The following is a 19,699-nucleotide window of genomic DNA, read 5'->3' on the forward strand; positions in this document are numbered from 1 at the left end:
TTACGCTAGAATATGGAGATTGAAATACCCTTAGTAGTAGTAAAGTCTGCGTGGCAGGCTGCTTAAGCAGGAGAAATAAAGTATCATGTGGGGTGTTACCAAGTGGTGATGCAAAGGAATGACTGTATGATGGAGGGCGATGAGTGCCACGATAATGATGATGGTGGGTGCAACACGTGTTGACGGACTAGACTTGTCTCTGGTGAATCTTCTTCAAATGTGCCTTCAAGTTATCTTTTCTGTTAAATCTTTTCCCACAAGCAGGTTGATCACATTGATATGGTTTCTCAGAAGAATGACTCTTCATGTGTCTTTTTACATGTTCAGGTCTCTGGAACCTAGCTTCACAAATGGGACACTTGTGTTTCTTTTTTGCTTCCTTCTTGTCGTCCTTGTCGGCACGGTTATTCTTGACAATTGGAATATCTATCTTAGACATATTTCTCAACTGGGTGATCGATGAACTTGGGACAGATACTTGTGATTTCGAATCTAATTGCAATAAATCCATTGATGGTGGGGTACCTTGATATTGATCATTAAGAAATTCCGCTTGCGTTGAAAACGTTGCCATTGGTGGCAATAAGGCAGCACCGTTTGGCACGGAACCATTGCCTGAATTTGGTGCAGAAAGTGGAGTTGGATTTCTCATTGACTGTTGATATTGTTGAGATAAGGTGGTGGGAGCTGAGAGACTGGCATCCATTGGAGAGGTGGCAATTGAAGCCAAATCAATAGATGCTGGATATGATTTAGTGAATGCAGCAACCATGGGCCTTCTATTCATCTTATTAGCACCTTCTGTTGCAAATTGCGCCAGCATCAAATCAATGCCCGGCTTGCCATTGATTTGGTCCGCGTATTCTGTGCTCGTTGTTGGCACAGAATATGACTTGGCATCGGAATAAGTAAGTGGTTTTCCGAAGGTATGCGATGGTGAGGTGCTAGAATAGTATACACCAGGAGTTGAATTTGAGGATACAATATCTTCCAGATCTTGAATTGTAGTAGTTGACGAAAGCTTTGTAGCCAACTGAGTGAGATCAGTATGAGGAAAAGAGTCTTTCTTCATTTTTAAACCTGGTTGTGGGAAACTCGAAAGAGATTTGGCCTTCTTCAATTGTTTTAATGCATCATCATCTTGATCCTCAATTTTGATTGATTCAAGCGTTTCTGTTCTTTTCAAAGGAAATGGGGTCCCGAAGTTTGTAGTAGAAGGATTGGTCCAATTATTTGATGGGGAAAGGAAAGAACCAACAGCAGAAACTGCGGTATTCCTATTGGAACTTGGGGTGGGCAAAGGAGTTCCTATGTCGTCTATATCACCCGAAGTTTGATCCACTCTTGGGGAGACAAATGTAGATGGGGTGTAAAAAGGGTTCAAGTTAGCGTTTCCAGCCAAGTTCTGGAACGATGAAGACTTGGTAGCTCCCAATACTACTGGTGTATCAAGAGACATCTTCGACCTAGATCTTGAATGACCCTTTGGCTTTGAATGAGGAGTTTTAGTAACCTTCGATGAAGGGTTTCCGGCCAAGTTCACGGGGGAGAGAGCGGCAGATGAGTGGCCCCTCATAGGGGTATTGAACAGGTTGTTCATCGACGAAACGGATAATGACTTGTTTCTTCCGATTCTCCGGGGCGTGGCCACTACCGGTTGGTGGAGGTGAATTTGTTGGGCCAGCGAAGGCTTGTTGAAAGTCTGCTGGGAGGATGGAGAGTCCGACAACGAGTGGTTCGACACTGAAGAGGACAACTGTGGAATGGACTCCATGGAATAAATAGTGTTGTTGGAAAATGAACTGTGTATGTTGTTGAAATCCGACGTGCCCGTGGATTTGGAGTAGTCCAAGTACATGGGCGGGTCCTGTGACATGGATATCATGGACGAGGTGGACAAGTTGGACTGGTGGGAGGCCTTGTGGGAGGAGAACTGGTTAGAGAGGAGCTGGGACGAGTATATGCCGTCGTCAAGGGAGACATTCTTGGAGTGGCTGAACTTGGTGGAGGCCGACCCGAAGCCAGCGTCGTCCATGTAGGTCGAGTCGGAGGGGTCACCGTTCAAAGTGGCATCTTCAGCCATGGAGCCGTTGGCGTTGGGGTAGGCCATGAGGTTCATGGCGTCGTAGTCGGTGCCGATGAACGACTTGGAGTTGTTGGAGACCGGGACCACCTCTGCGTTGTAGTGCTTGTCGTTGGAGGAGGACTCGTAGTCGGCGAGGTCCAACCCCAAGTGGAACGAGTCGTTGGAGGCTTCGAACGGTTGGGATAGCTGGGTGGGCGAGCTCATGAGGTACTTGTCCATGGCGGAAACGGTACCAGGGTTAGGGCAAGAGGAGGGGGACTGTCAGCGAGAGAGGTAGTGGTGGTGGATGTTCTGGCGCTAACGGGAATTTCAAGTGGTGGTTAGAGTCTAACGCTGAGTTGGCCAAGCCTCAATCAGACAGCAGGGTGGTGGACGGCGATGGGGGCGAGGCAGCGGATGGAAGGCTTCACGGGGCTTCACGGGACGTTGGTGGTGAAGATAAAGGTGTCGAGTGATAAAGTTGAAGAAGTGGTTTGTGCCAGATTGGCAGCGCGTGGTTACAGCTAATGGGAGGATTCTGCCTACAGTAGTAAAAATCAGCGATGGAAGATGGGGCTTGGAGAGGCCGGGGAGCGCGCGCACGTAGGACGGTGGAGGAGGGGAGCTACATGGGCGGAGGAGGGAGGCGGCAGTGGGACCGCGGCAGAGCCCGCGGTGGAGGGTAGGGAGGCAGAGAAGGAGGAGGTAGTGGTAGAGGCAGAGGAGGTAGAGGAGGTGGTGGAGGACCGGGGCTGTGCCGTGGTGGTGGGCAGCATCGTCGTAGTGGTAGTCGTCGCAGTAGCAGTCGTAGTGTGGGTAGTGGTAGTACGGTGTCCTAGTGGCAGTAGCAGTGGTGGCAGTCGTGGTAGGCGGAGACCACCCAGCCACTACGACAGTTTCCACTGCGGACCCAGAAACGCCCCTATTGGCGGGCTCGGTGAGGATTCGCACAACGCCGGCCGTTGGCTGTGTGTGGGCGAATAATTTGCCAGACGCGTCCGACTTTGCTGTCGCAGAAAGTCGCATTCTCGGCGCGTGAGGCGTCCTCGACAATAGGAATGTTTTAAACGAGAGGCACAACAATAACGGCGTGGGGTTGCCCATGCAATGGCATGGGTCAGATTTGCAGTCGGAGGGGCCAGACCGCCGCAGCACGCCGCAGGCCTGTGGCCGCGTGCTGCCTCGCCGTTTGCGCCCGTTAGCCTGGCTCTTCCGCTGTCACCAGCCTCAGATCTGGTGGCGTGATGACAAATCAGTGTCGCGTCAACGGTCGCAAAATTCTGTTTTTGATTTCGCAACCAGGTCCTTTGTGTCACCCGTGTCATGTGATAGTTCCGCCCTCGATGTCTGTGTCGGGCAATAGTTTACTGGTGGGCGCATCCTGTGAAACACTGACGGAGCTGCTGGAGCAACACGCCATGCTTACAAAACCCCTCTAGTTCCTGTGTCCACCCTCAGTGACACGTAGACAGTGCCAGACCTGATGGGCTACTAGGAACCAGATTACGACCCTCGTACTCTCTCGTACTCCCCGTACTCTCTCGTACGCCCCGTACTCTCTCGTACTCCCCGTGCTCCCCCGTACTCCCCGTACTCCCCAACTTATTGTCACTGGCGCATCTATGCTGCCCAGTGCTACCCAACGCTTTTTGTCTGTCAGATCAGGAGTCCCGTCGTGAGCTGTAGACCAGCACATGAAGCAACCATGCCCTGGTGGATGTAGTTACCGATCAATTTAGGTTTACTTGGCACAAACGCCCCTGGTGCCAGAATCCCGAAGGTTCTGGACAGCGCCGGGTTTCGGGCCCATTTCAGGTTAACTTCACTGGCCTGAGGACACGCAGGCATGCAGCATGGAACGATCCCTAGCCGCCCTGCAACGGGTGGTGGTGGACGCCTGGAAGCTAGCACGGTTTGTTCCCTTGGGCCGCAGCACTGAGCTGAATCAGATCATGCTTCAGCATACTTTCGTGAAACAAATTGAGGGTGTGTGTCGCATGGATGATTGATCCACCATCGATGGTTGCATCGGTGGGATCTTGAAATTCTTGAGTCGTCAGCTCGGTGCCCACTTGTTGCTCTCGTTCACCATAAATGGTTAGCAGGAGCTCGTGAACCATTCCTAACTTGGGATGATTTGAAACTTGAGCCTTTTTCATGGTTGCATATCTACAATGTGAAACATCGCGTTGACGTTAACTGGCATAATTGGACGATTTGAAACATTGTGCCCGTATACCTTAAATGGTTGTTAACTTGCTACTTGGACTATTGCCCGTTGCCAGGTAGAACTGATGAACCATTAGTCCGTTGCACCTTTTTTCGCAAGGCATCCGGTTCATGCTTCTCTACACTTGTTGCTTCTTATCCATACATTACTGGGCCAGGGCCCTATATATACATCTATGGGTTTTGCTTGACGAATTCAACACCCTTCTTGATGTTGGAGATCAAAGTGTCCTTGGCACCCTTGACCAATTCTTCTTCGTGGTCAGACAATTCACCCAAGTTGTGGATGGTCTTGACACCCTCAGCACCCAAGGTGACCTTGGAGGAGAAGAATTCAACACCTTCGCTCTTGAACAATGGAGAGTCAACGAAAGTTGGCTCAACAACGTCCTTCTCACCGGCCAAACCGTCCAAAACGGAACCAGCGAATCTAGCACCAGCCTGAGCCATGGACAAGGTGGCGGAACCAGCACCATCCTTGGCTTGGACGACTTCGTCACCACCGAATTGGATTCTGTGGATCAAAGCATCTCTGGTTTCAGTGTCCAAGGACTTGTGTTCGGTTTGAGACAACAATGGGACAATGGTGATACCAGAGTGACCACCGACGACGGTGACCTTTTCGTGGACTGGGTTGGTACCGGCAACTTCAGAGACGAATCTGGAGGCTCTCAACACATCCAAGGTGGTGACACCGAACAACTTCTTTGGGTTGTAGACACCCTTGGACTTGAAGACCTCAGCAACAATTGGGACAGTGGAGTTGACTGGGTTGGAGATAACCAAAACGGCGGCGTTTGGAGCGTAGTCAGCAGCAGCCTTGGCCAAGTCTCTGACAATAGAGGCGTTGGTGTTGAACAAGTCGTCTCTGGTCATACCTGGCTTTCTTGGGACACCGGCTGGAATGACAATGACATCGGAGTTGGTCAATGCAGCTTCGATTTGGTCTGGGTTGTAACCCTTGACGGTGGAGTTGGTTGGGACGTGGGAAACGTCAGCAGCAACACCTGGAGCACCTCTCAAATCGTAAAGGGCCAAGTCGGTGACCTTGTGGTTCAACTTCAATAATAAGGACAATGGTTGACCAATTCCACCGGCGGCACCTAAAACGGCGACCTTGTAGGCATTGGCAGCAGAGGAGGAGAAGGATCTGGTAGCGACTTTAGACAACATCTTAATTGGGGGTAAAAAGAAAGTTGGACAGGAATAAAACTTTTGTCGGGAGTGCTCCAATTATATTGAAATTTTCACGCTATGGCGTGGGTCAGGGGATCCACACAATAGGCGCGGAGAACCGGAAGCGGCAATTTGCCGTCGGTTGGCGCTCACCTGGACCTCGCTGCACCTACAGGGGGCTCGATTGGGGTGCTGGGGGGCCAGCAAGCCCGTAATCACCGTGGTAGTAATGCCGAGCCGACCAATCATATTGCGTCCTTTTCGCCGACCACTCCGAACAAATCCTGGAGCGACCCCAGATTGATCCTCATATCACGTGGAGCTGACTGTGATCGGAGCCGCCCGTGCTACGACCGAGCAGGGGATGCCGATTGGCTCTGGCTTAGCGGGAGTGGCGCCCACCGCGAGGCTCAATTGTCTACGTGGGAAATGTCTGTCCGCGGCAGCCGCCAGTGGTTGGGCTGTAGGAATGAAATGTAGTATGGATGTAATTACATTGAAGCAATTGTTTAGTGTCTGGGATTTTTGACGTGGAGCATTCCAGAGCGTGATTTATTGCCCAGACTGATTTCTACATGTTAGAGTTGTGGGTAAAACCTAATCATGACATGTAATGTACAGTCTGGGGGCATGGAATCGGATAATAGTACCATCAAATGTCACCCACGATGAGCATTTATGCTGCAGCACCTGCTCGTGCCAGTTTCTGCAACTACTGATCAAGCTTCTTGCACGTGACAAGAACCATCACCACACTGGCGGACTGCACATGAGCCTCCATTATCTACAACAACACTTCTACTATCGATCAATACATCCCAGAACCGGGACGCCTTGTCGACACACAGCCCATATACATTCAAGCATATCCGCTAGTCCCACGTACATCGAGTCATCATGTCCAAGCCAATTGCTCCCCATCATTCTATGGATATTCCCCATGTCACTGCGGTGGAGTTGCCATTAATTGTCAAAAACACAGATAAAGCAGTGAAAATGCTTGGTGGTAAAGACAAAATCAAGCAGGTAGTAAACTCAAACAATAAGGCAGGTAACTCCTACAGCCATACCTCCGTTGAAAACACGTTAGAGTTGAGACTTCGGTCCGATCCATTCCATCATCCGATTCAATCCAGTTATAATACTAGCGAAAAAGTGCTCATTAAAGTGTCAATACCTTCCAAAAGTATACCTGAAGACTATATCAAGAATCCAAGCAAGTATTCAATTCGAGACTTGATTCAATTGAACGATAAGAATAAAGAAACTGCGAGACATAGAGTTAAGCCAGTAGCCATCATCGATAAGACGTACCTGTTCAAGTCAATAGCAGATTTCCAGATCAGCACCAAGAACAACGATACCGTTCAGGACTTCAATAAATCAATCCTAAATTTTAAGAACTACGAGGACGTACAAAATTATTTTGATAAGAATGAACAGTTGATGGGCATCCCTGATTACAAGAACTTGGACTATTACAAGAATGTCGACCATAAGCTACCACCTCCACCGGTACTTTCGCCAATTCGATTTCCTTTTGACTACAAGTACCAAAAAAATCCATTTACCACTGCTATTAAGGACTTGGAAAGTGGAGAAATCAAGGTCGTTTCGACTAAGAACACTCTCAAGCTTCACACCAAAATGATCGATTACAACACGAATAATGTACCCACAGCACCTGCACAAGAATTGGTGGAAAAATTGAAATCGCTACGTGAAACCAGGCCTGCCGTAAACTCTCTTGATTTTCAATTATTGCAATGCATGGATTACTTAACCAAACTTTTTGAGATCAAGCCTATTTGGTTGAGAAAACAATTAGAGGATATCGTGCCTGTCGATCTCAAGAAGTTCATCAAGCAATCATTACCATACGTTTCATACATTTACAAGAGTGGCCCATGGAGATTTTGCAATGTTAAGTTTGGAGTGGATCCCAAAAGCGATAGCAAGTACTGGATATACCAAAGTGAATACTTCAGGATTGCAGGATTGAGGTTCGTACTACCTAACAGTACTACTCAAAGAATTGTACCAAATACTGTGGCTCAGCTGGCAAGTGCCGAAAGTGTTGGCCTTGGCCCAATTGCAGTTTCAGAGTTCTTGTTTTTCAATGGAGTCTCGTTGCCATCAACTGTTACCTACCAGATTGGTGATATCATAGATTCAGATATCACCACAATTATTCAAGATAATCAAAATCAGATGGGGGGTCAATTCCTACGCGATAAACCCGAATTCCAAGATGGATGGATCAACAAACAAACTATGGAGGTTATCAGACGAATAGTGAGATACAAGCTCAATAGGATAGTGAAGGAGGAGCCTATAGACCAAACTAAAATCTATAAGATTATAGAGGCAGACTATACCGAAAACGACGAAAACGAGAAAAAAGAGCATGAAGAAGCCGAAGAAGTAGAAGAAGATATTGACGAAGATGATGCAGAAGCTGAAGATGAATTGAATGGTAATGACGTGGATGAAGAGGACATTACAATGGCTGATGCTGAGAATGGTGGCGACGATAACGAGAACGTCTCTACCGATTTAGAAGGAACAATGAAACGGATCCGCCAATTCAATCCCACTATTTCGAAGCATTTAGAAAATTTGGTAGGGTTTATCAAACAGGATTCAATCGATGACTAAAAGTATGTATTATATGTAATGTATATGTATATATCACATGATTAAGAGCACGTGACAGTCTCGTCACCAAAAAAGACACGGTTATATGTTTATCAGACCCTACCATAACTCACAATGACGAAAGCTACTGAAGCTGTTTTGACTGTTTTTGCACTCTCTGCTGTATACTTTGCTTTATACTCAGGAGTCTTTCCAACCCCTAAGACTTTCCACGATGAAATCTTGCCATTTTTGCCATGGTGGGGATTGGTGACTTTTGGTGCTTATGCGTTGGGTACCTTGGGATGGGGCATCATCACATTCAAGGACAAGGAAGACAAGTACAAGGAATTGTTGGTTCAAATTGATGAAGCTAAAGAGTTTTACAAGGCTAAAGGAATCAAATTAGATTAAACGTTGAATCATCTAAAATCTGAAACGTGTGCATGCATTATTGAGCTGGATTTGACCATTAGAGTCATGAAAAGCAACTCACGATTGTCTCACATCTTAATGAAGTTTGGGTTTTGATCATGAATCGTCTATTCTATGTGTATACTAATAAATAATAAGGACTGAAAATTGTAGTTCAGCACCTAGATGCAACTTTTGTCCGAATGAGATTCGGGTTTTTGGGACCTCGTACTGGTTACGGAACTTCCCCAACCAGATATAGTTGATTCTGGGTCGTGGATGCTGCTGGAGTGAGGACTTCCTATTTTGCTGCGGCTTGCTGCAACTTCTTGGCCTTCATCTTCTTTTCCAACTCAGCAAATACTCTGAAACTCATTGGCACATTTCCCCAAGACTCATCTTCAGCTGCCTTATCAGAAGAGTCTCCATAGAGCTCGGCATCATCTTTTTTGGCCAACGACAAGGGTAGATTATCACGAGGCAACTTTTGAACTGGGGCATAGAAATCTTCGGGCCAACGGCCACCTTTTTCGACCAATGCTTTTGCTGCAATGGTTCTCTTCTCGTTCCAATCTTTGAGGTCCTCCTCAAATAACTCCCACACACAGTTTATACATCCACTCATGCAACAGTTGTCAGGCTCATCTGGTCTAGCAGGCACCGTAACACCCGCAATCACCCTGGGCTTGCCTCGTAAGATTCTACTCGATGATTTTGGTGCTTCTCCCTTGATCCGTCCACCAAAAACCTTTTCAATTCTCTGCTCTGGGGTAAGGGTAGTATCAATGTGATAGTTTCCTTCAAATCTGGTTTTCGTATGCTTCTTCAACGTTGTAAGCTCACTAGGAGTCATCAAACTTGCCTCTATTGGATGTGCAGGATGGGTTGGTGTTCTAAGAACTAGGTCGTAGTAGTCATACTTGACATCGCCAATACGGACAGGCTTGACGTTCCTCACCGGTTTGGGCGGACGAGGGAAATTTCTTGGTATATTAGACGATAAAAGTCTGGATGTGTATCTCTGCATTGTAGGTGTATACTTCTAGGATGAAGACTCAAGCTTGCTTATGTACCCCGAGATGTGTGACTAAATGTGAGTAGTGACTGGTTGAGCGTAGTCAGATATTACGTAATATGAGACAATAGAGAGTACCCAATAACGAAAATATCGAACTTTTTACTCCAGAACCAGCTAGAATTACACGCCCCCCATGCATCGATAAGAAGCAGGTAAATAATGCCCAAAATTTGGTATATATTAGCTATAATGGGTATTTCTACAGCTATAGGCATAAATGATCTATATGATGGTCACTAAGGTGCCCATTCTAAACGTTGACCTGGTCTACTGAACCTAGTGCCTTCTCTATGCTTAAAAAGAAGCCGTCACCCATTCCAACAGAGGAAGTAGGGTCCGGCGTAGAGCTGGATGAATTGCTCGCCTTGAAGTTATTGTTTACGAGCGAGGTAATGCCAGCCATATTGAACTTATCCCTGATAGTTCCATCCACAGGCAATCTAGAAAAGCAAACCCTGATGCAGTCCGACTCAGTATACTTCTTAACAATCTCGTACAAGACCTGCGTAGCTGATGAATCTATCTTGGTCATTCCTTTACAATCAAAGATGATAGATTTCACGGTGTCATTGTTGAATGCCCTAGAGTTGGGTTGCGATGGATGGATCAACAATGAGCCATACTTTTCGATACGATTAAGCTTGCTTTTCAAGTCGCCCACATTTGCAAAGTTCAAGGGTTCTGGGATTTTAATAATAAGTACACCTTCAATTTCTTCAATCTCAGAAATCAAACTGGAAAGCTTGTCAACATTATTTGAAGGAGATAGAGTTTCAAAACTCTGGGCCTCATTTTCTTGTTCAAACGTAGCAAAGCTCTCTTCAATCAACTCATCCGCATTTCTGAAAATAGAAGTATTGGGAACTCTTCCCAAAATATGAATCCTGGACCTTGAACTGTGCTTGATAACGCGAATGACAGCAACCAAAACGCCCATTGAGATCCCTGCTGGGGTGCCCCAAAGGATGGTGGCAAAAAAAATAATTAAAAATGTGATAATTTCGTCGTATCCACCAATATTATAGAAAAACTTCAAGTCCGAAGGTACCTCTTGTATCACTGTTATTCCAATAACAGTAGTAGTTAATGCCAAAACACATTCAGGCAAGAAATGCAACAATGGTAGTAAGTAGATGATTGAAAAAAAAGTGCAAATCGCAACAAAAATTCCTGCCATTGGTGTGGTTGCACCAGACAAGATGTTGAGCTTTGATCTTCCGAAAGCTCCAAAGGCAGGCAAACCACTCACCAAACTTACCACAAAATTAGTGGATCCTAAGGCAATTAACTCTCTGTTGGAAGATACGTTGAAATTGTACTGAGTGCCCAAAGATTTTGTTGCTGTAGTGGAGTCGAAAAACCCCAAAAGAGTGCTAACAAATGCAATAGTGAATGTTCGTTCATACAATGCTAATTTTTTCCATTGAAATGGATTGACAATCTTGAAGGAGTGGTTTGAGGAGGTAATATCTCCGACAATTTCTACCCCCTTGCTGTTCCACTCGAAATACCAACTCAAGAATGTGGCCACTATCACCATCAGAAGAATTTCTGGAATGAACACCGCCTTCTTGATTTTGTACTTGTGGATGAGTATTTCCTTGTATGTCTTGATACTAACCACAATAATGAGAGTAACCAAAGAAATCGTCAACGTGAGCCTATGCGACTTGGGGAAGTTTCGGAAAGCAAAGAGTATCTTGTCAACAACTGTGAGGTGGGGCTGCTCAAGGGCCAACTTTTCCAAACCCATTTCTGTGCTAAGCTCGTTGATGATCATGATGAAGCCCATGGCCCCAATGAAGCCCTTAAGCAAAGCACGACTCAATACGTTGTCCAAGAAGCCAAACCTCAATAAGCCACTAGCTAGGAGAATCCCACTTAAAGTAGCTGAGATTGCTGAGGAAATCTCCAATTCAGTGAAGTGCAGAAACGACTTCTCGTGCCTGATGTACTCGATGGTCTGTCCATACATAATGGCAGTCGATGGAGAGGCACCCACCACAAGAACAGGAACACAGCCAAATATGGAATACACCGTGGATCCGATGATTATAGAGTATAAACCGGTGATAGGAGGCAAGTGGGCCAAAGAGGTTGCAAACGACATCACTAACGGGATCTGGAAGGAGGCAAGCGAAAGTCCAGCCAAGAAGTCCCCAGCCAAGGACTCCCGGTAGTTGTAGTTGGGCAACCAGTTGAGAATGGGTAAGTAGTAGGCACAGTATGCGTAGGTATCGAATCCGTCCTTGGGCCTGCCAGAGGCCAAGTTCTTGACTCTGTTTATAGCGTTCCATCCCAACGGTTCATCGTCTATGGTGTCAAGATAGCTGTTGATGGTGGGGTCATTGAGGGTCTTGAGGCTCCTCAACGACTGGCTTGACGGAACGGTGTAGAGGGTTGGACGAGGACGGGGCCCGTCTCGTTTTGGAGTCCTGAGGAGACGAGTGTTTTCGTCTGTCATGGCAATAGTGGTTCTTAAGCTGCCAAGGGAATCAAGTGCCTGCTTGTTGATAAGTGCTTAGGGAGTTGAGGTGAATAAGGGCCAGGTTTTACGATGGTTTAGCGTCTTGGTGATATACAATCGTTCCGATTCATTGCTGGGGCATATGCACAACTGTGGGGCTAAAACTATGGCTATCGAGATTGGACTAGTTACGAGCGTTGATCAGGTCAACCAGTGAAATATACATGGTGGTAGGCCCGAGGATACCTGCTATAGTATATGCTAGGAGTGTAGCATGTAATGAGATGGAGGTTCTTGTAGTTGCTGTTGCTAGCCATAATTATGCTTGTAGTTCTGCTAGTAATATTGAGTCATACACCCGGCGAATCTACTACTTCTAATAATTACTGTCTATATAGGGTCATATACATAAGGAGGCGAGGTCAGACTAGGCGTCAGCAGTGGGCTTGTCCACAGGGGCTTCAGGCTCCTTGGGCTTTTTCTCTCTCTTCTTGCTGGCCTCAGCAACCAATTCTTCGAAAATTCTAGCCTCTTCATCTTCAGCCTCGGTTCTGGTGACACCGATGAACACATCACCGATGAGTCTTAACGCCTTTGCTCGGGAAACACGAGTCTCAAGTGGTACCTCCTTGTCGTCCAAAATGTTGTCACACACTGCTCTGACAGTACCCTGAATTTCAAATTTAGAACCCGACCATGCCGCTGCCAACACTTTCCCCATCAAGTACTTCTCCATTTCAGCAATCTCTTCAGGGGTATGTTTCTCGGGAACCTTCTTCATCTCTTCCACCTTCTTCTCGGCCTTCGTGGCTTCCGCCTCGGCACCTTCCTTGGCTGCCTCCTCGATTCTCTCCTCTTTGGCCTCTTCAGCAGCTCTTTGTTTGGCTTCTGGGTCATCTTCCTTGTCGGCTTCAGCTTCTTGTTTTGCATGATATTCGTTGTCTTCCTGCATCTTGGTGTATTCTTGCATGGTCTTCTGGGCGTCCAAGGCGCTGGAAACTGTGTTGAAGGTATCCTTGACCACTCCACCCTTTTCTTTAACGGAGTACCAGAAGCCACCCCATCCGAAAAATGTTTGGTTCTTCAAGAAAATCCTCGATTTATTCTTGTAAATGCTTCCTATAGTGTGCAAAATTTCCAACCCGAAACTCTCCATCTTTAAGGACTCGGCCTCGTATTGTATCTTCTCCTTGAACGAACGAGCCACATCATCCTTCATGTCTGTTTCTGTGTACAAGGATAATTTGTCCACCAACTTCTTGGCCAACTCCTTTCTGGTCTCGATCTTCTTCAACCTGCACTCTTCTTCGAACTTCTCCAACTCCTCTTTCCTCTTCAATTCGAGTTCTTCCTCTTTGGTGAGTTTCCGCTTCTCCACCGCAGTAGAAGTGGTATTATTCGTATCTTGAGCACCTTCCAAGTAAAGAGTGCTCTTATCGTTGGAACCAGGCTCTTGTGGAGCCGAAGTACCAGTTCCTTGTGAAGTGGCCTCACTATCACCCTTCTTTCCTTCATCTTCATCATTATAACCTGACAACTCAGCAGACTTGGATAATTCTTGCAACAACGACAATTCACCGATCCAGTCCTTGAAGGCCTCCCCTCCAAAGATCATGGAAAAGAACTCGCTAGGGTCCTCAAATCCTGCCTGAGGAATTGACTCTTGCTTTCCGAACTTGTCGTACTTGGCTCTTAACGTTTCGTCACTTAAGACTTGGTAGGCTTCACCCACTTCTTGGAACCTGGCGGCTGCTTGGGGATCATCTGGGTTCTTATCGGGATGCAATTTGATGGCTGCTTTTCTGTAAGCTTTCTTGATCTCCAAGGAGGTTGCCGTAGGCTGAAGACTGAGGAGGTCGTAGTATGTGGTGTCTACAACCATGATGGGATGGATAAGGAGTTATGATATAACTGTCACATGAAGCATCACGAGAAAAATTGTGTGGCGAGCGGCTAGTGGTGTTTGGGAGTTCGTGGCGAGGTAAAAAGTGTCGCTAGCATGGGTTCTAGCGAGAAATGGGGACAGTAATTTCGGGAGCTAGCGAGAGCTCGTGCGAGGCTCTCCCTCTAGCACCTACGCGCTTGCTCTTTATCTTCTCCCTGAAGCGAGCAATCATTCCCAAGCCTCCCTAACTACAATAGTTCTATGTGACTTATAGTACACTAATTATATACAAGATGCTATCACGAACTAATTGGAATAATAAACCTTTCTCAAATCCACAATCTTCTTACCTCTACCAGCAGCCAAGTCCTCAATGGATCTTTGCTTGGTCAAGGCTTCCACGAATCCCTTGACCACCAAGACTGGGTTTCTAGACTTGTAGACCTTTCCTCTAAGATCCTTGATCCCTGCGGCCTGGCAAACCTCGAAGATGTTTCTGTTCACTCTCAATCCGAACCCGGCAGGGGCGGACTTGATGAACAACTTCACAGCATGGTATTTGTACTCGACATCACCCAACACGGTTCTTTCTTCGTATCTTGGGATGGGGGTAAGGTTCTTGATGGCATTCCAGTGGGCTTTACGTGCAGCCACTCTGACACCATCTCTGGACTTACCGATACCCAAACCAATAGTACCCTTCTTGTCACCCACAATGGTCATGACAAAGAAACTTGGAATGTTACCCTTGGAGGTCTTGTTAGACACTCTCTTCATAATGATAGGACGAACGTATAATGACTTGATGTAGTTTTCTTCCAAACCGGTCAACTTGGCGATGTCTCCAGCCAAGTTGTCTCTTTGGAACACTCTTTTGCCTGGGCCTCCTTCTTTGAATCTTATCTTCAAATCACTTCTATCAGCACTAGCTATTTGAGGAATTTCAGGATATGGAGAGCTTTGCTTTGCTTGGTTAGGGAAAACAACCGGTTCTTCCCATTTGGCGTCGGTCAATGCGTAGTCGGAAGACTCTTGAGTTGGAGCCACCTTGGAGAAAGCTCTGAAGCCTTTCTTTTTCAAGTCAAGGATCTCTTGTGGGTCCACCAAGGATTCAGTGATCTTGATACTTTGTAACAACTCTGGCGAGTAGTATTTGGATAAAAAGTCAACATGCTCCTTTACTTTTTTGTTGGATTCTTGGAAACCAATTCTGGATGTGGAGAAGAGCCGCTGGTAGAGCCCGTGGCCCACTTTGGAGGCCGTTATAGGGAGCTTGGACCTGAACATGGTGGTGGTGTTGAAGAAGAGTGCTGAATTTTTCACAAAATTTTAACGTTGTGTGCACGACTGGACTCGTGAGACTGATCGGTGTAAACCATTGAACACTACGACAATGAGCGTATGATCTAAGAATGAACAGCAGATCCGCGGGAACAAAAGTTCTAGTATCTTAATACCACTCTGAGGCCAGTTTGCTACTTGTTGGCATACTCTTTGTATAATTATCGAAGGTAATGGTCTTGCGCTACCATATATTCTGGGAACACTCCACAAGATCTTCTAAGTAACATTTTTTTGAGTATGTTGAAGTATGTTTTCACTGTAGGATACTCACATACCGTTCTACAGCTCCAAATCTAGTAAACATGTATTAGGGGTGATCATGAAACAACGAGGAATATAAATGGTACCAAGTTGAGGGTATCGTAATAAATATAGGCACAAGTACATGGATAGTTGAAGATCCATATATGGAGAAGTAAGGGTCCCATCCGCAAAAAGTCCACTTATTGTTCTTTTGGCGCTTCGGCATCAACATCTAGTGGTTTGATGTTTTCGTCAGAAATGGTCTCAGCACCTGCTACTGGCGAGTACTGTAATTTCTCGTTCTCTTGCTGGAGATGAAGTACTTCTTCCTTTAATCTTGCAGCCTCCTTCTCTAATCTCTTGCCGAAAACATCGATGTAGTATGTTGCTCCGTTGTAACTTGCCCAAATGAAGATTGTGGACACAAAAGCTCCACATAAGTGCTTGTACTTGAACCAGATTGGACAGAAACTCATGGTCAAGATTTGGTATCCGAATTGAATCAACGTGAACGCAGCTGTTTGCATCCAAAGATAAGGGAGAGAATTGACCCACCTTCCCAAGGTACTCTTACTGTTCTTCTTTTTCAAGAATGTAAACGACGTGACTCTACCGTTCAGAATTTCCTTCTTCTTGCGGATGGTGATGAAGTAGTGGTAGCAAACTTGCCAAAGAGTATAGTAGAACGAAGTCCAAAGAATACCGTTGACAAAGTTCCAGCTATCAATACTGGCCACTGCCGGGTACCTAACCTTGATAAAATCTTCTGGTAATTCGTGAACGATAACAAACATAGTTACCGGAGGCATAACGTGAATAAAAGAACTGGTGGTCTTCTCAATGGAATGAAGAACAAGAGAATTTCTCCATGTAATTACCGCAAACGACAAAGTACCCATGGATAATGCGAAGGTAGACACAAACAATGACGTGGAATCGGGGAATACCCAGATAAACGCCATAAGCAAGAGGTTCACGTAGTAGCACAAATCAGCCAAAAAGTACTGGAAGGATTGCTTGAAGTAGGTGTAGAATCTGATTGGCATTAACAATGCTAAAAGAATGGTATGGTAAAGAGGGAAGTATGTTGGATACTTCCCAATGACAAACCCCGAGGTAGCGATTGAAAAGACTGCCAAAGCATAGAATAACTTCTCCGTGGAGGAGCTTTGCAAATTCTTCTGGAGTCTTTGGTCGAACTTCTGTAACTGCTTATTGATTTTCTCCTGTAGATTGTTAAGCTCAATGTCCCTCATGGGTCTCTTGTTGTACTTGCTGAATTTCTGCTTGGTCTTCAACTTCATATCTTGGAACCTCTTCTTCGTGGAGCCACTGACGCTATCCAAATTCAAGCCAAAGTCAAAGTCATTGACAAAGAGTAGCTTGGACAAGTCAATGAACGACACAGACAGACTGGAGTCGCTCCTTCTCAATGTGGGTGCGTATATTGACGAAGCCGAAGAAGTGGTCAATTCCTCATCGGATTCAAAGACTTCAGAGTCTCGTTTCAGCCCACTCAAGGAGCTCTGGGCATCAATTTCTGCTGCCGACGGGAGGCTTCCCGTGCTCTTTGCTTTTGTTGATGACATGGGTCAGATGTTCGGTGTTGTTGTGTACAAAAGGAGGTCAGGAGTGGTATTTGGGAGCAAGATTGAATAATGGAGAGTCTTATGGAGAAACTCAGCACTGGCTGGACGCAACGATTGGCAGTTTGGTCCAGATAAATCAAGTCAATTAGCACTGTTGGGGCAATCAGTCCTTATCGTCACCACGTGTAGTTTCGAGGTTTTGCTGCAATGACCCCAATGCGCACGTGACAGAAGATGAGAGTGGGAAGTAACTCCAATAGATAAGGCAGGATCGACGGTGGCGGAGGGTAACCAAGTGGTGTGTTGTGATCACTAGGATGTGGAGTTAATGTGGAAGTGGCTGTAGCGTTCCAAAATTGTGTAGGACAGTTACACTAAAATATTTTGTGGGGATTGTACCAACAGCGAGCATTTGGAAGATATTATAGTGTTTGTTATTTGTTACTATTAGTTCTATAAAATTCAAGATTGCCAATAACTATGGATTTAAGAAATATTAAATGAAAGTTTGTAACTTAAGTAATTTGTGATCATCGAGTTGACATCATGGCAGCGAATTAATTCTAAAAAAATCAAAAACTATTCAAATTCGATTCAGACTGACACAAATTGATGACATTATTACGTCAATAATAAACGCAAACAAATTAATATCGTTTTGGAAATTTATATAATTACATCCGTACGTCAATGTTTCAACACTCCTGGATTAACAACTCAAATCGGCCAATTATTAACTTGTTCTACTTGTACTGTCATTCATCTTATGTCAAATCTCAGCTTTTTGGAAGATGAGACTCATGAGTCTTACAAGACATTTATGGAATTATAATAGATAGCCTTAGGTTATCCCAAATGCTCCAGATCATGCTGAATATGTGCTAGTCTTTGTGGGAACTGGAAATTTCCCCATGCTCATTAATCAATGATAATAGTGGTATATCAGAAATTGGGGAAATTGGGAGAAACTCACTTATGAGACGAGCCTGTTAGCGATACACGCAGAGTTTTCGATAGCCATTATTGGACATTTCCGCCATAATCGGACTATAATGGGTGTAGCATGGCGGAATCTCCAATTGAATCCATCCTCTTATCAGTGCTGGGTGCAGGAAAGAGATCAAGCTCGATTTACCACTTTCAACCACTTATCAACGACAACTTCCCGCCCATTGGCGGCATATACAAGCCACCGCCTCGCTACAGTTGTGCTATATGCTATTCCTATATTATACCCGCTTCTCCAACTATTATCGCAGGCTCCTTCCTAGTATACAATCATGGTATCATTAAACTTCAACCGCCCCCTTCATGGCATCAAAGTTGTACATCTTCTTGTTGTTCTTCATCGAGGGCACATGGGGATGTTCCTGGTTATACTCGAAACACTCCAAAAGGCACTGTTTCAACGCGTCCACGCTGTGTTGGGAAAGCTGGAAGTGGAACGCCAATCTCCCTCCCATGAGCTTCAAGTTGTACTTCTCGCGGGCAATGCGGACCAACCTAGCGTCGTCCAACTTGTTGGCCTTGAGGTCAAGGAACACGAAGCTGGAATCCACTGGACTTTCCAACTTGATACCGTGGGAGATGCAAAAGTCGCCAACCTGTTTGGCAAGCGCGTGTGAGTATGCTAGCTTGGAGAAGTTGTGCTCCACGGCATGGATGGCCATGGCTGCCATGATACCTGCCTGTCTGATACCACCACCGTTCTGCTTCTTGAAGTGGTTGGCCTTGGCGATGAACTTGGCGGGTCCCACCAAGATGGATCCCATGGGGGCTCCCAAGGACTTGGAGAGACAGAGCGACACCGAGTCAAAGTGGGAGCAATACTCCTTTATGGAGACTCCTGTGGCAGCCAGGGCGTTCCACAAACGGGCACCGTCCAAATGCATGATGATGTTGTTGGCCCGGGCGAACAGGGCGATTCTGGCGATTTCGTCGATGGGGGTCACGATTCCGTGAAGGGTGTTTTCCAACGAGATGATCTTGGTGGGAGCTGCGTGGATGTCGCCGTCGTCGGCAGTGACGTTGTCACGGATGTCTTCCAAGGTCAAGTAGTTGCCGTTGGCAGGAATCACGGGATGGACCATGGCCTGCGACAAGGTGGCCAACCCTCCAGCCTCGTGCAAGAACACATGGGCACGGTGGTCACACAAGATGCTGTATGGAGGTTGGTACAAGTTTGCTCTTAAGCCGATCTGGTTGGACAACGTTCCGCTTACACAGAACAAGGCGGCGTCCTTACCGGTCAACTGGCACATTTTCTGTTCCAACAGGAGGGTGGTGGCGTCCTCCTGGTACACGGAGTCACCATAAGTGGCCTGCAAACTGGCCTCGAGCATGGACTTGGTGGGGACCGTGAAGGTGTCACTGCGGAACTCGTTGTGGGTGGCGTACTGGTCGACAGTCATGGCGACAGGTGGCATGTACCGAATGGAAGAATTTGGGGTGTCTACGGAGTTTGGTCTGCCAGTGCTTTTATATGCTCTCGGTCGGAGCCCGTCTTACTGACACATCGCGTTGGGATTCTTCTTTGGGGCACAAAAGAAATTCACCTCATCGGAATGCCTTG

At 46.2% G+C, this 19,699-nt stretch overlaps 9 protein-coding genes across 9 annotated transcripts; 2 read left to right on the plus strand and 7 right to left on the minus strand.

Moving 5' to 3' along the window:
* Positions 1 to 187: 187 nt before the first annotated feature.
* CAS5 (Cas5p) lies at positions 188 to 2,305 on the minus strand (the record flags this gene model as incomplete). The annotated part of the gene is made up of 1 exon (XM_020211370.1): positions 188 to 2,305. The coding sequence occupies one exon, from the start codon at positions 2,303 to 2,305 to the stop codon at positions 188 to 190; it is 2,118 nt and encodes a 705-aa protein (XP_020066866.1).
* A 2,117-nt stretch (positions 2,306 to 4,422) lies between these two features.
* On the minus strand, positions 4,423 to 5,769 carry MDH1-1 (malate dehydrogenase). The gene has a single exon (XM_020207158.1). It carries the CDS (start codon positions 5,465 to 5,467, stop codon positions 4,469 to 4,471), a length of 999 nt encoding a protein of 332 aa, XP_020066867.1. The 5' UTR covers positions 5,468 to 5,769; the 3' UTR covers positions 4,423 to 4,468.
* Positions 5,770 to 6,367: 598 nt separating this feature from the next.
* Positions 6,368 to 8,128, plus strand: CANTADRAFT_45921 (transcription factor TFIIIC subunit; the record flags this gene model as incomplete). The annotated part of the gene is made up of 1 exon (XM_020209265.1): positions 6,368 to 8,128. One exon carries the CDS (start codon positions 6,368 to 6,370, stop codon positions 8,126 to 8,128), a length of 1,761 nt encoding a protein of 586 aa, XP_020066868.1.
* Positions 8,129 to 8,242: 114 nt separating this feature from the next.
* Positions 8,243 to 8,521, plus strand: DPM3 (Dpm3p; the record flags this gene model as incomplete). The annotated part of the gene is made up of 1 exon (XM_020211371.1): positions 8,243 to 8,521. The coding sequence occupies one exon, from the start codon at positions 8,243 to 8,245 to the stop codon at positions 8,519 to 8,521; it is 279 nt and encodes a 92-aa protein (XP_020066869.1).
* A 325-nt stretch (positions 8,522 to 8,846) lies between these two features.
* CANTADRAFT_40480 (uncharacterized protein) lies at positions 8,847 to 9,443 on the minus strand (the record flags this gene model as incomplete). Its single annotated transcript, XM_020208832.1, has 1 exon — positions 8,847 to 9,443. A coding segment is annotated over one exon (597 nt), but the record flags the coding sequence as incomplete, so codon positions are not given.
* A 406-nt stretch (positions 9,444 to 9,849) lies between these two features.
* CANTADRAFT_3822 (SLC26/SulP family anion transporter) lies at positions 9,850 to 12,063 on the minus strand (the record flags this gene model as incomplete). Its single annotated transcript, XM_020208743.1, has 1 exon — positions 9,850 to 12,063. The coding sequence occupies one exon, from the start codon at positions 12,061 to 12,063 to the stop codon at positions 9,850 to 9,852; it is 2,214 nt and encodes a 737-aa protein (XP_020066871.1).
* Positions 12,064 to 12,541: 478 nt separating this feature from the next.
* Positions 12,542 to 13,948, minus strand: DJP1 (Djp1p; the record flags this gene model as incomplete). The annotated part of the gene is made up of 1 exon (XM_020208851.1): positions 12,542 to 13,948. A coding segment is annotated over one exon (1,407 nt), but the record flags the coding sequence as incomplete, so codon positions are not given.
* Positions 13,949 to 14,257: 309 nt separating this feature from the next.
* CANTADRAFT_3824 (uncharacterized protein) lies at positions 14,258 to 17,127 on the minus strand (the record flags this gene model as incomplete). Its single annotated transcript, XM_020208745.1, has 2 exons — positions 14,258 to 15,230; positions 15,827 to 17,127. The coding sequence occupies 2 exons, from the start codon at positions 17,125 to 17,127 to the stop codon at positions 14,258 to 14,260; spliced, it is 2,274 nt and encodes a 757-aa protein (XP_020066873.1).
* A 1,289-nt stretch (positions 17,128 to 18,416) lies between these two features.
* Positions 18,417 to 19,538, minus strand: GLY1 (Gly1p; the record flags this gene model as incomplete). The annotated part of the gene is made up of 1 exon (XM_020209005.1): positions 18,417 to 19,538. The coding sequence occupies one exon, from the start codon at positions 19,536 to 19,538 to the stop codon at positions 18,417 to 18,419; it is 1,122 nt and encodes a 373-aa protein (XP_020066874.1).
* Positions 19,539 to 19,699: the final 161 nt, after the last annotated feature.

The sequence above is a fragment of the Suhomyces tanzawaensis genome (genome assembly GCF_001661415.1).
Source record: "Suhomyces tanzawaensis NRRL Y-17324 unplaced genomic scaffold CANTAscaffold_1, whole genome shotgun sequence".
Classification (NCBI taxonomy): Eukaryota; Fungi; Ascomycota; class Pichiomycetes; order Serinales; family Debaryomycetaceae; genus Suhomyces; species Suhomyces tanzawaensis.

Excerpts from the sequence above, each read along its gene's own strand:
- MDH1-1 (XM_020207158.1), bottom strand. The coding sequence starts at position 5,467 with ATGTTGTCTAAAGTCGCTACCAGATCCTTCTCCTCCTCTGCTGCCAAT.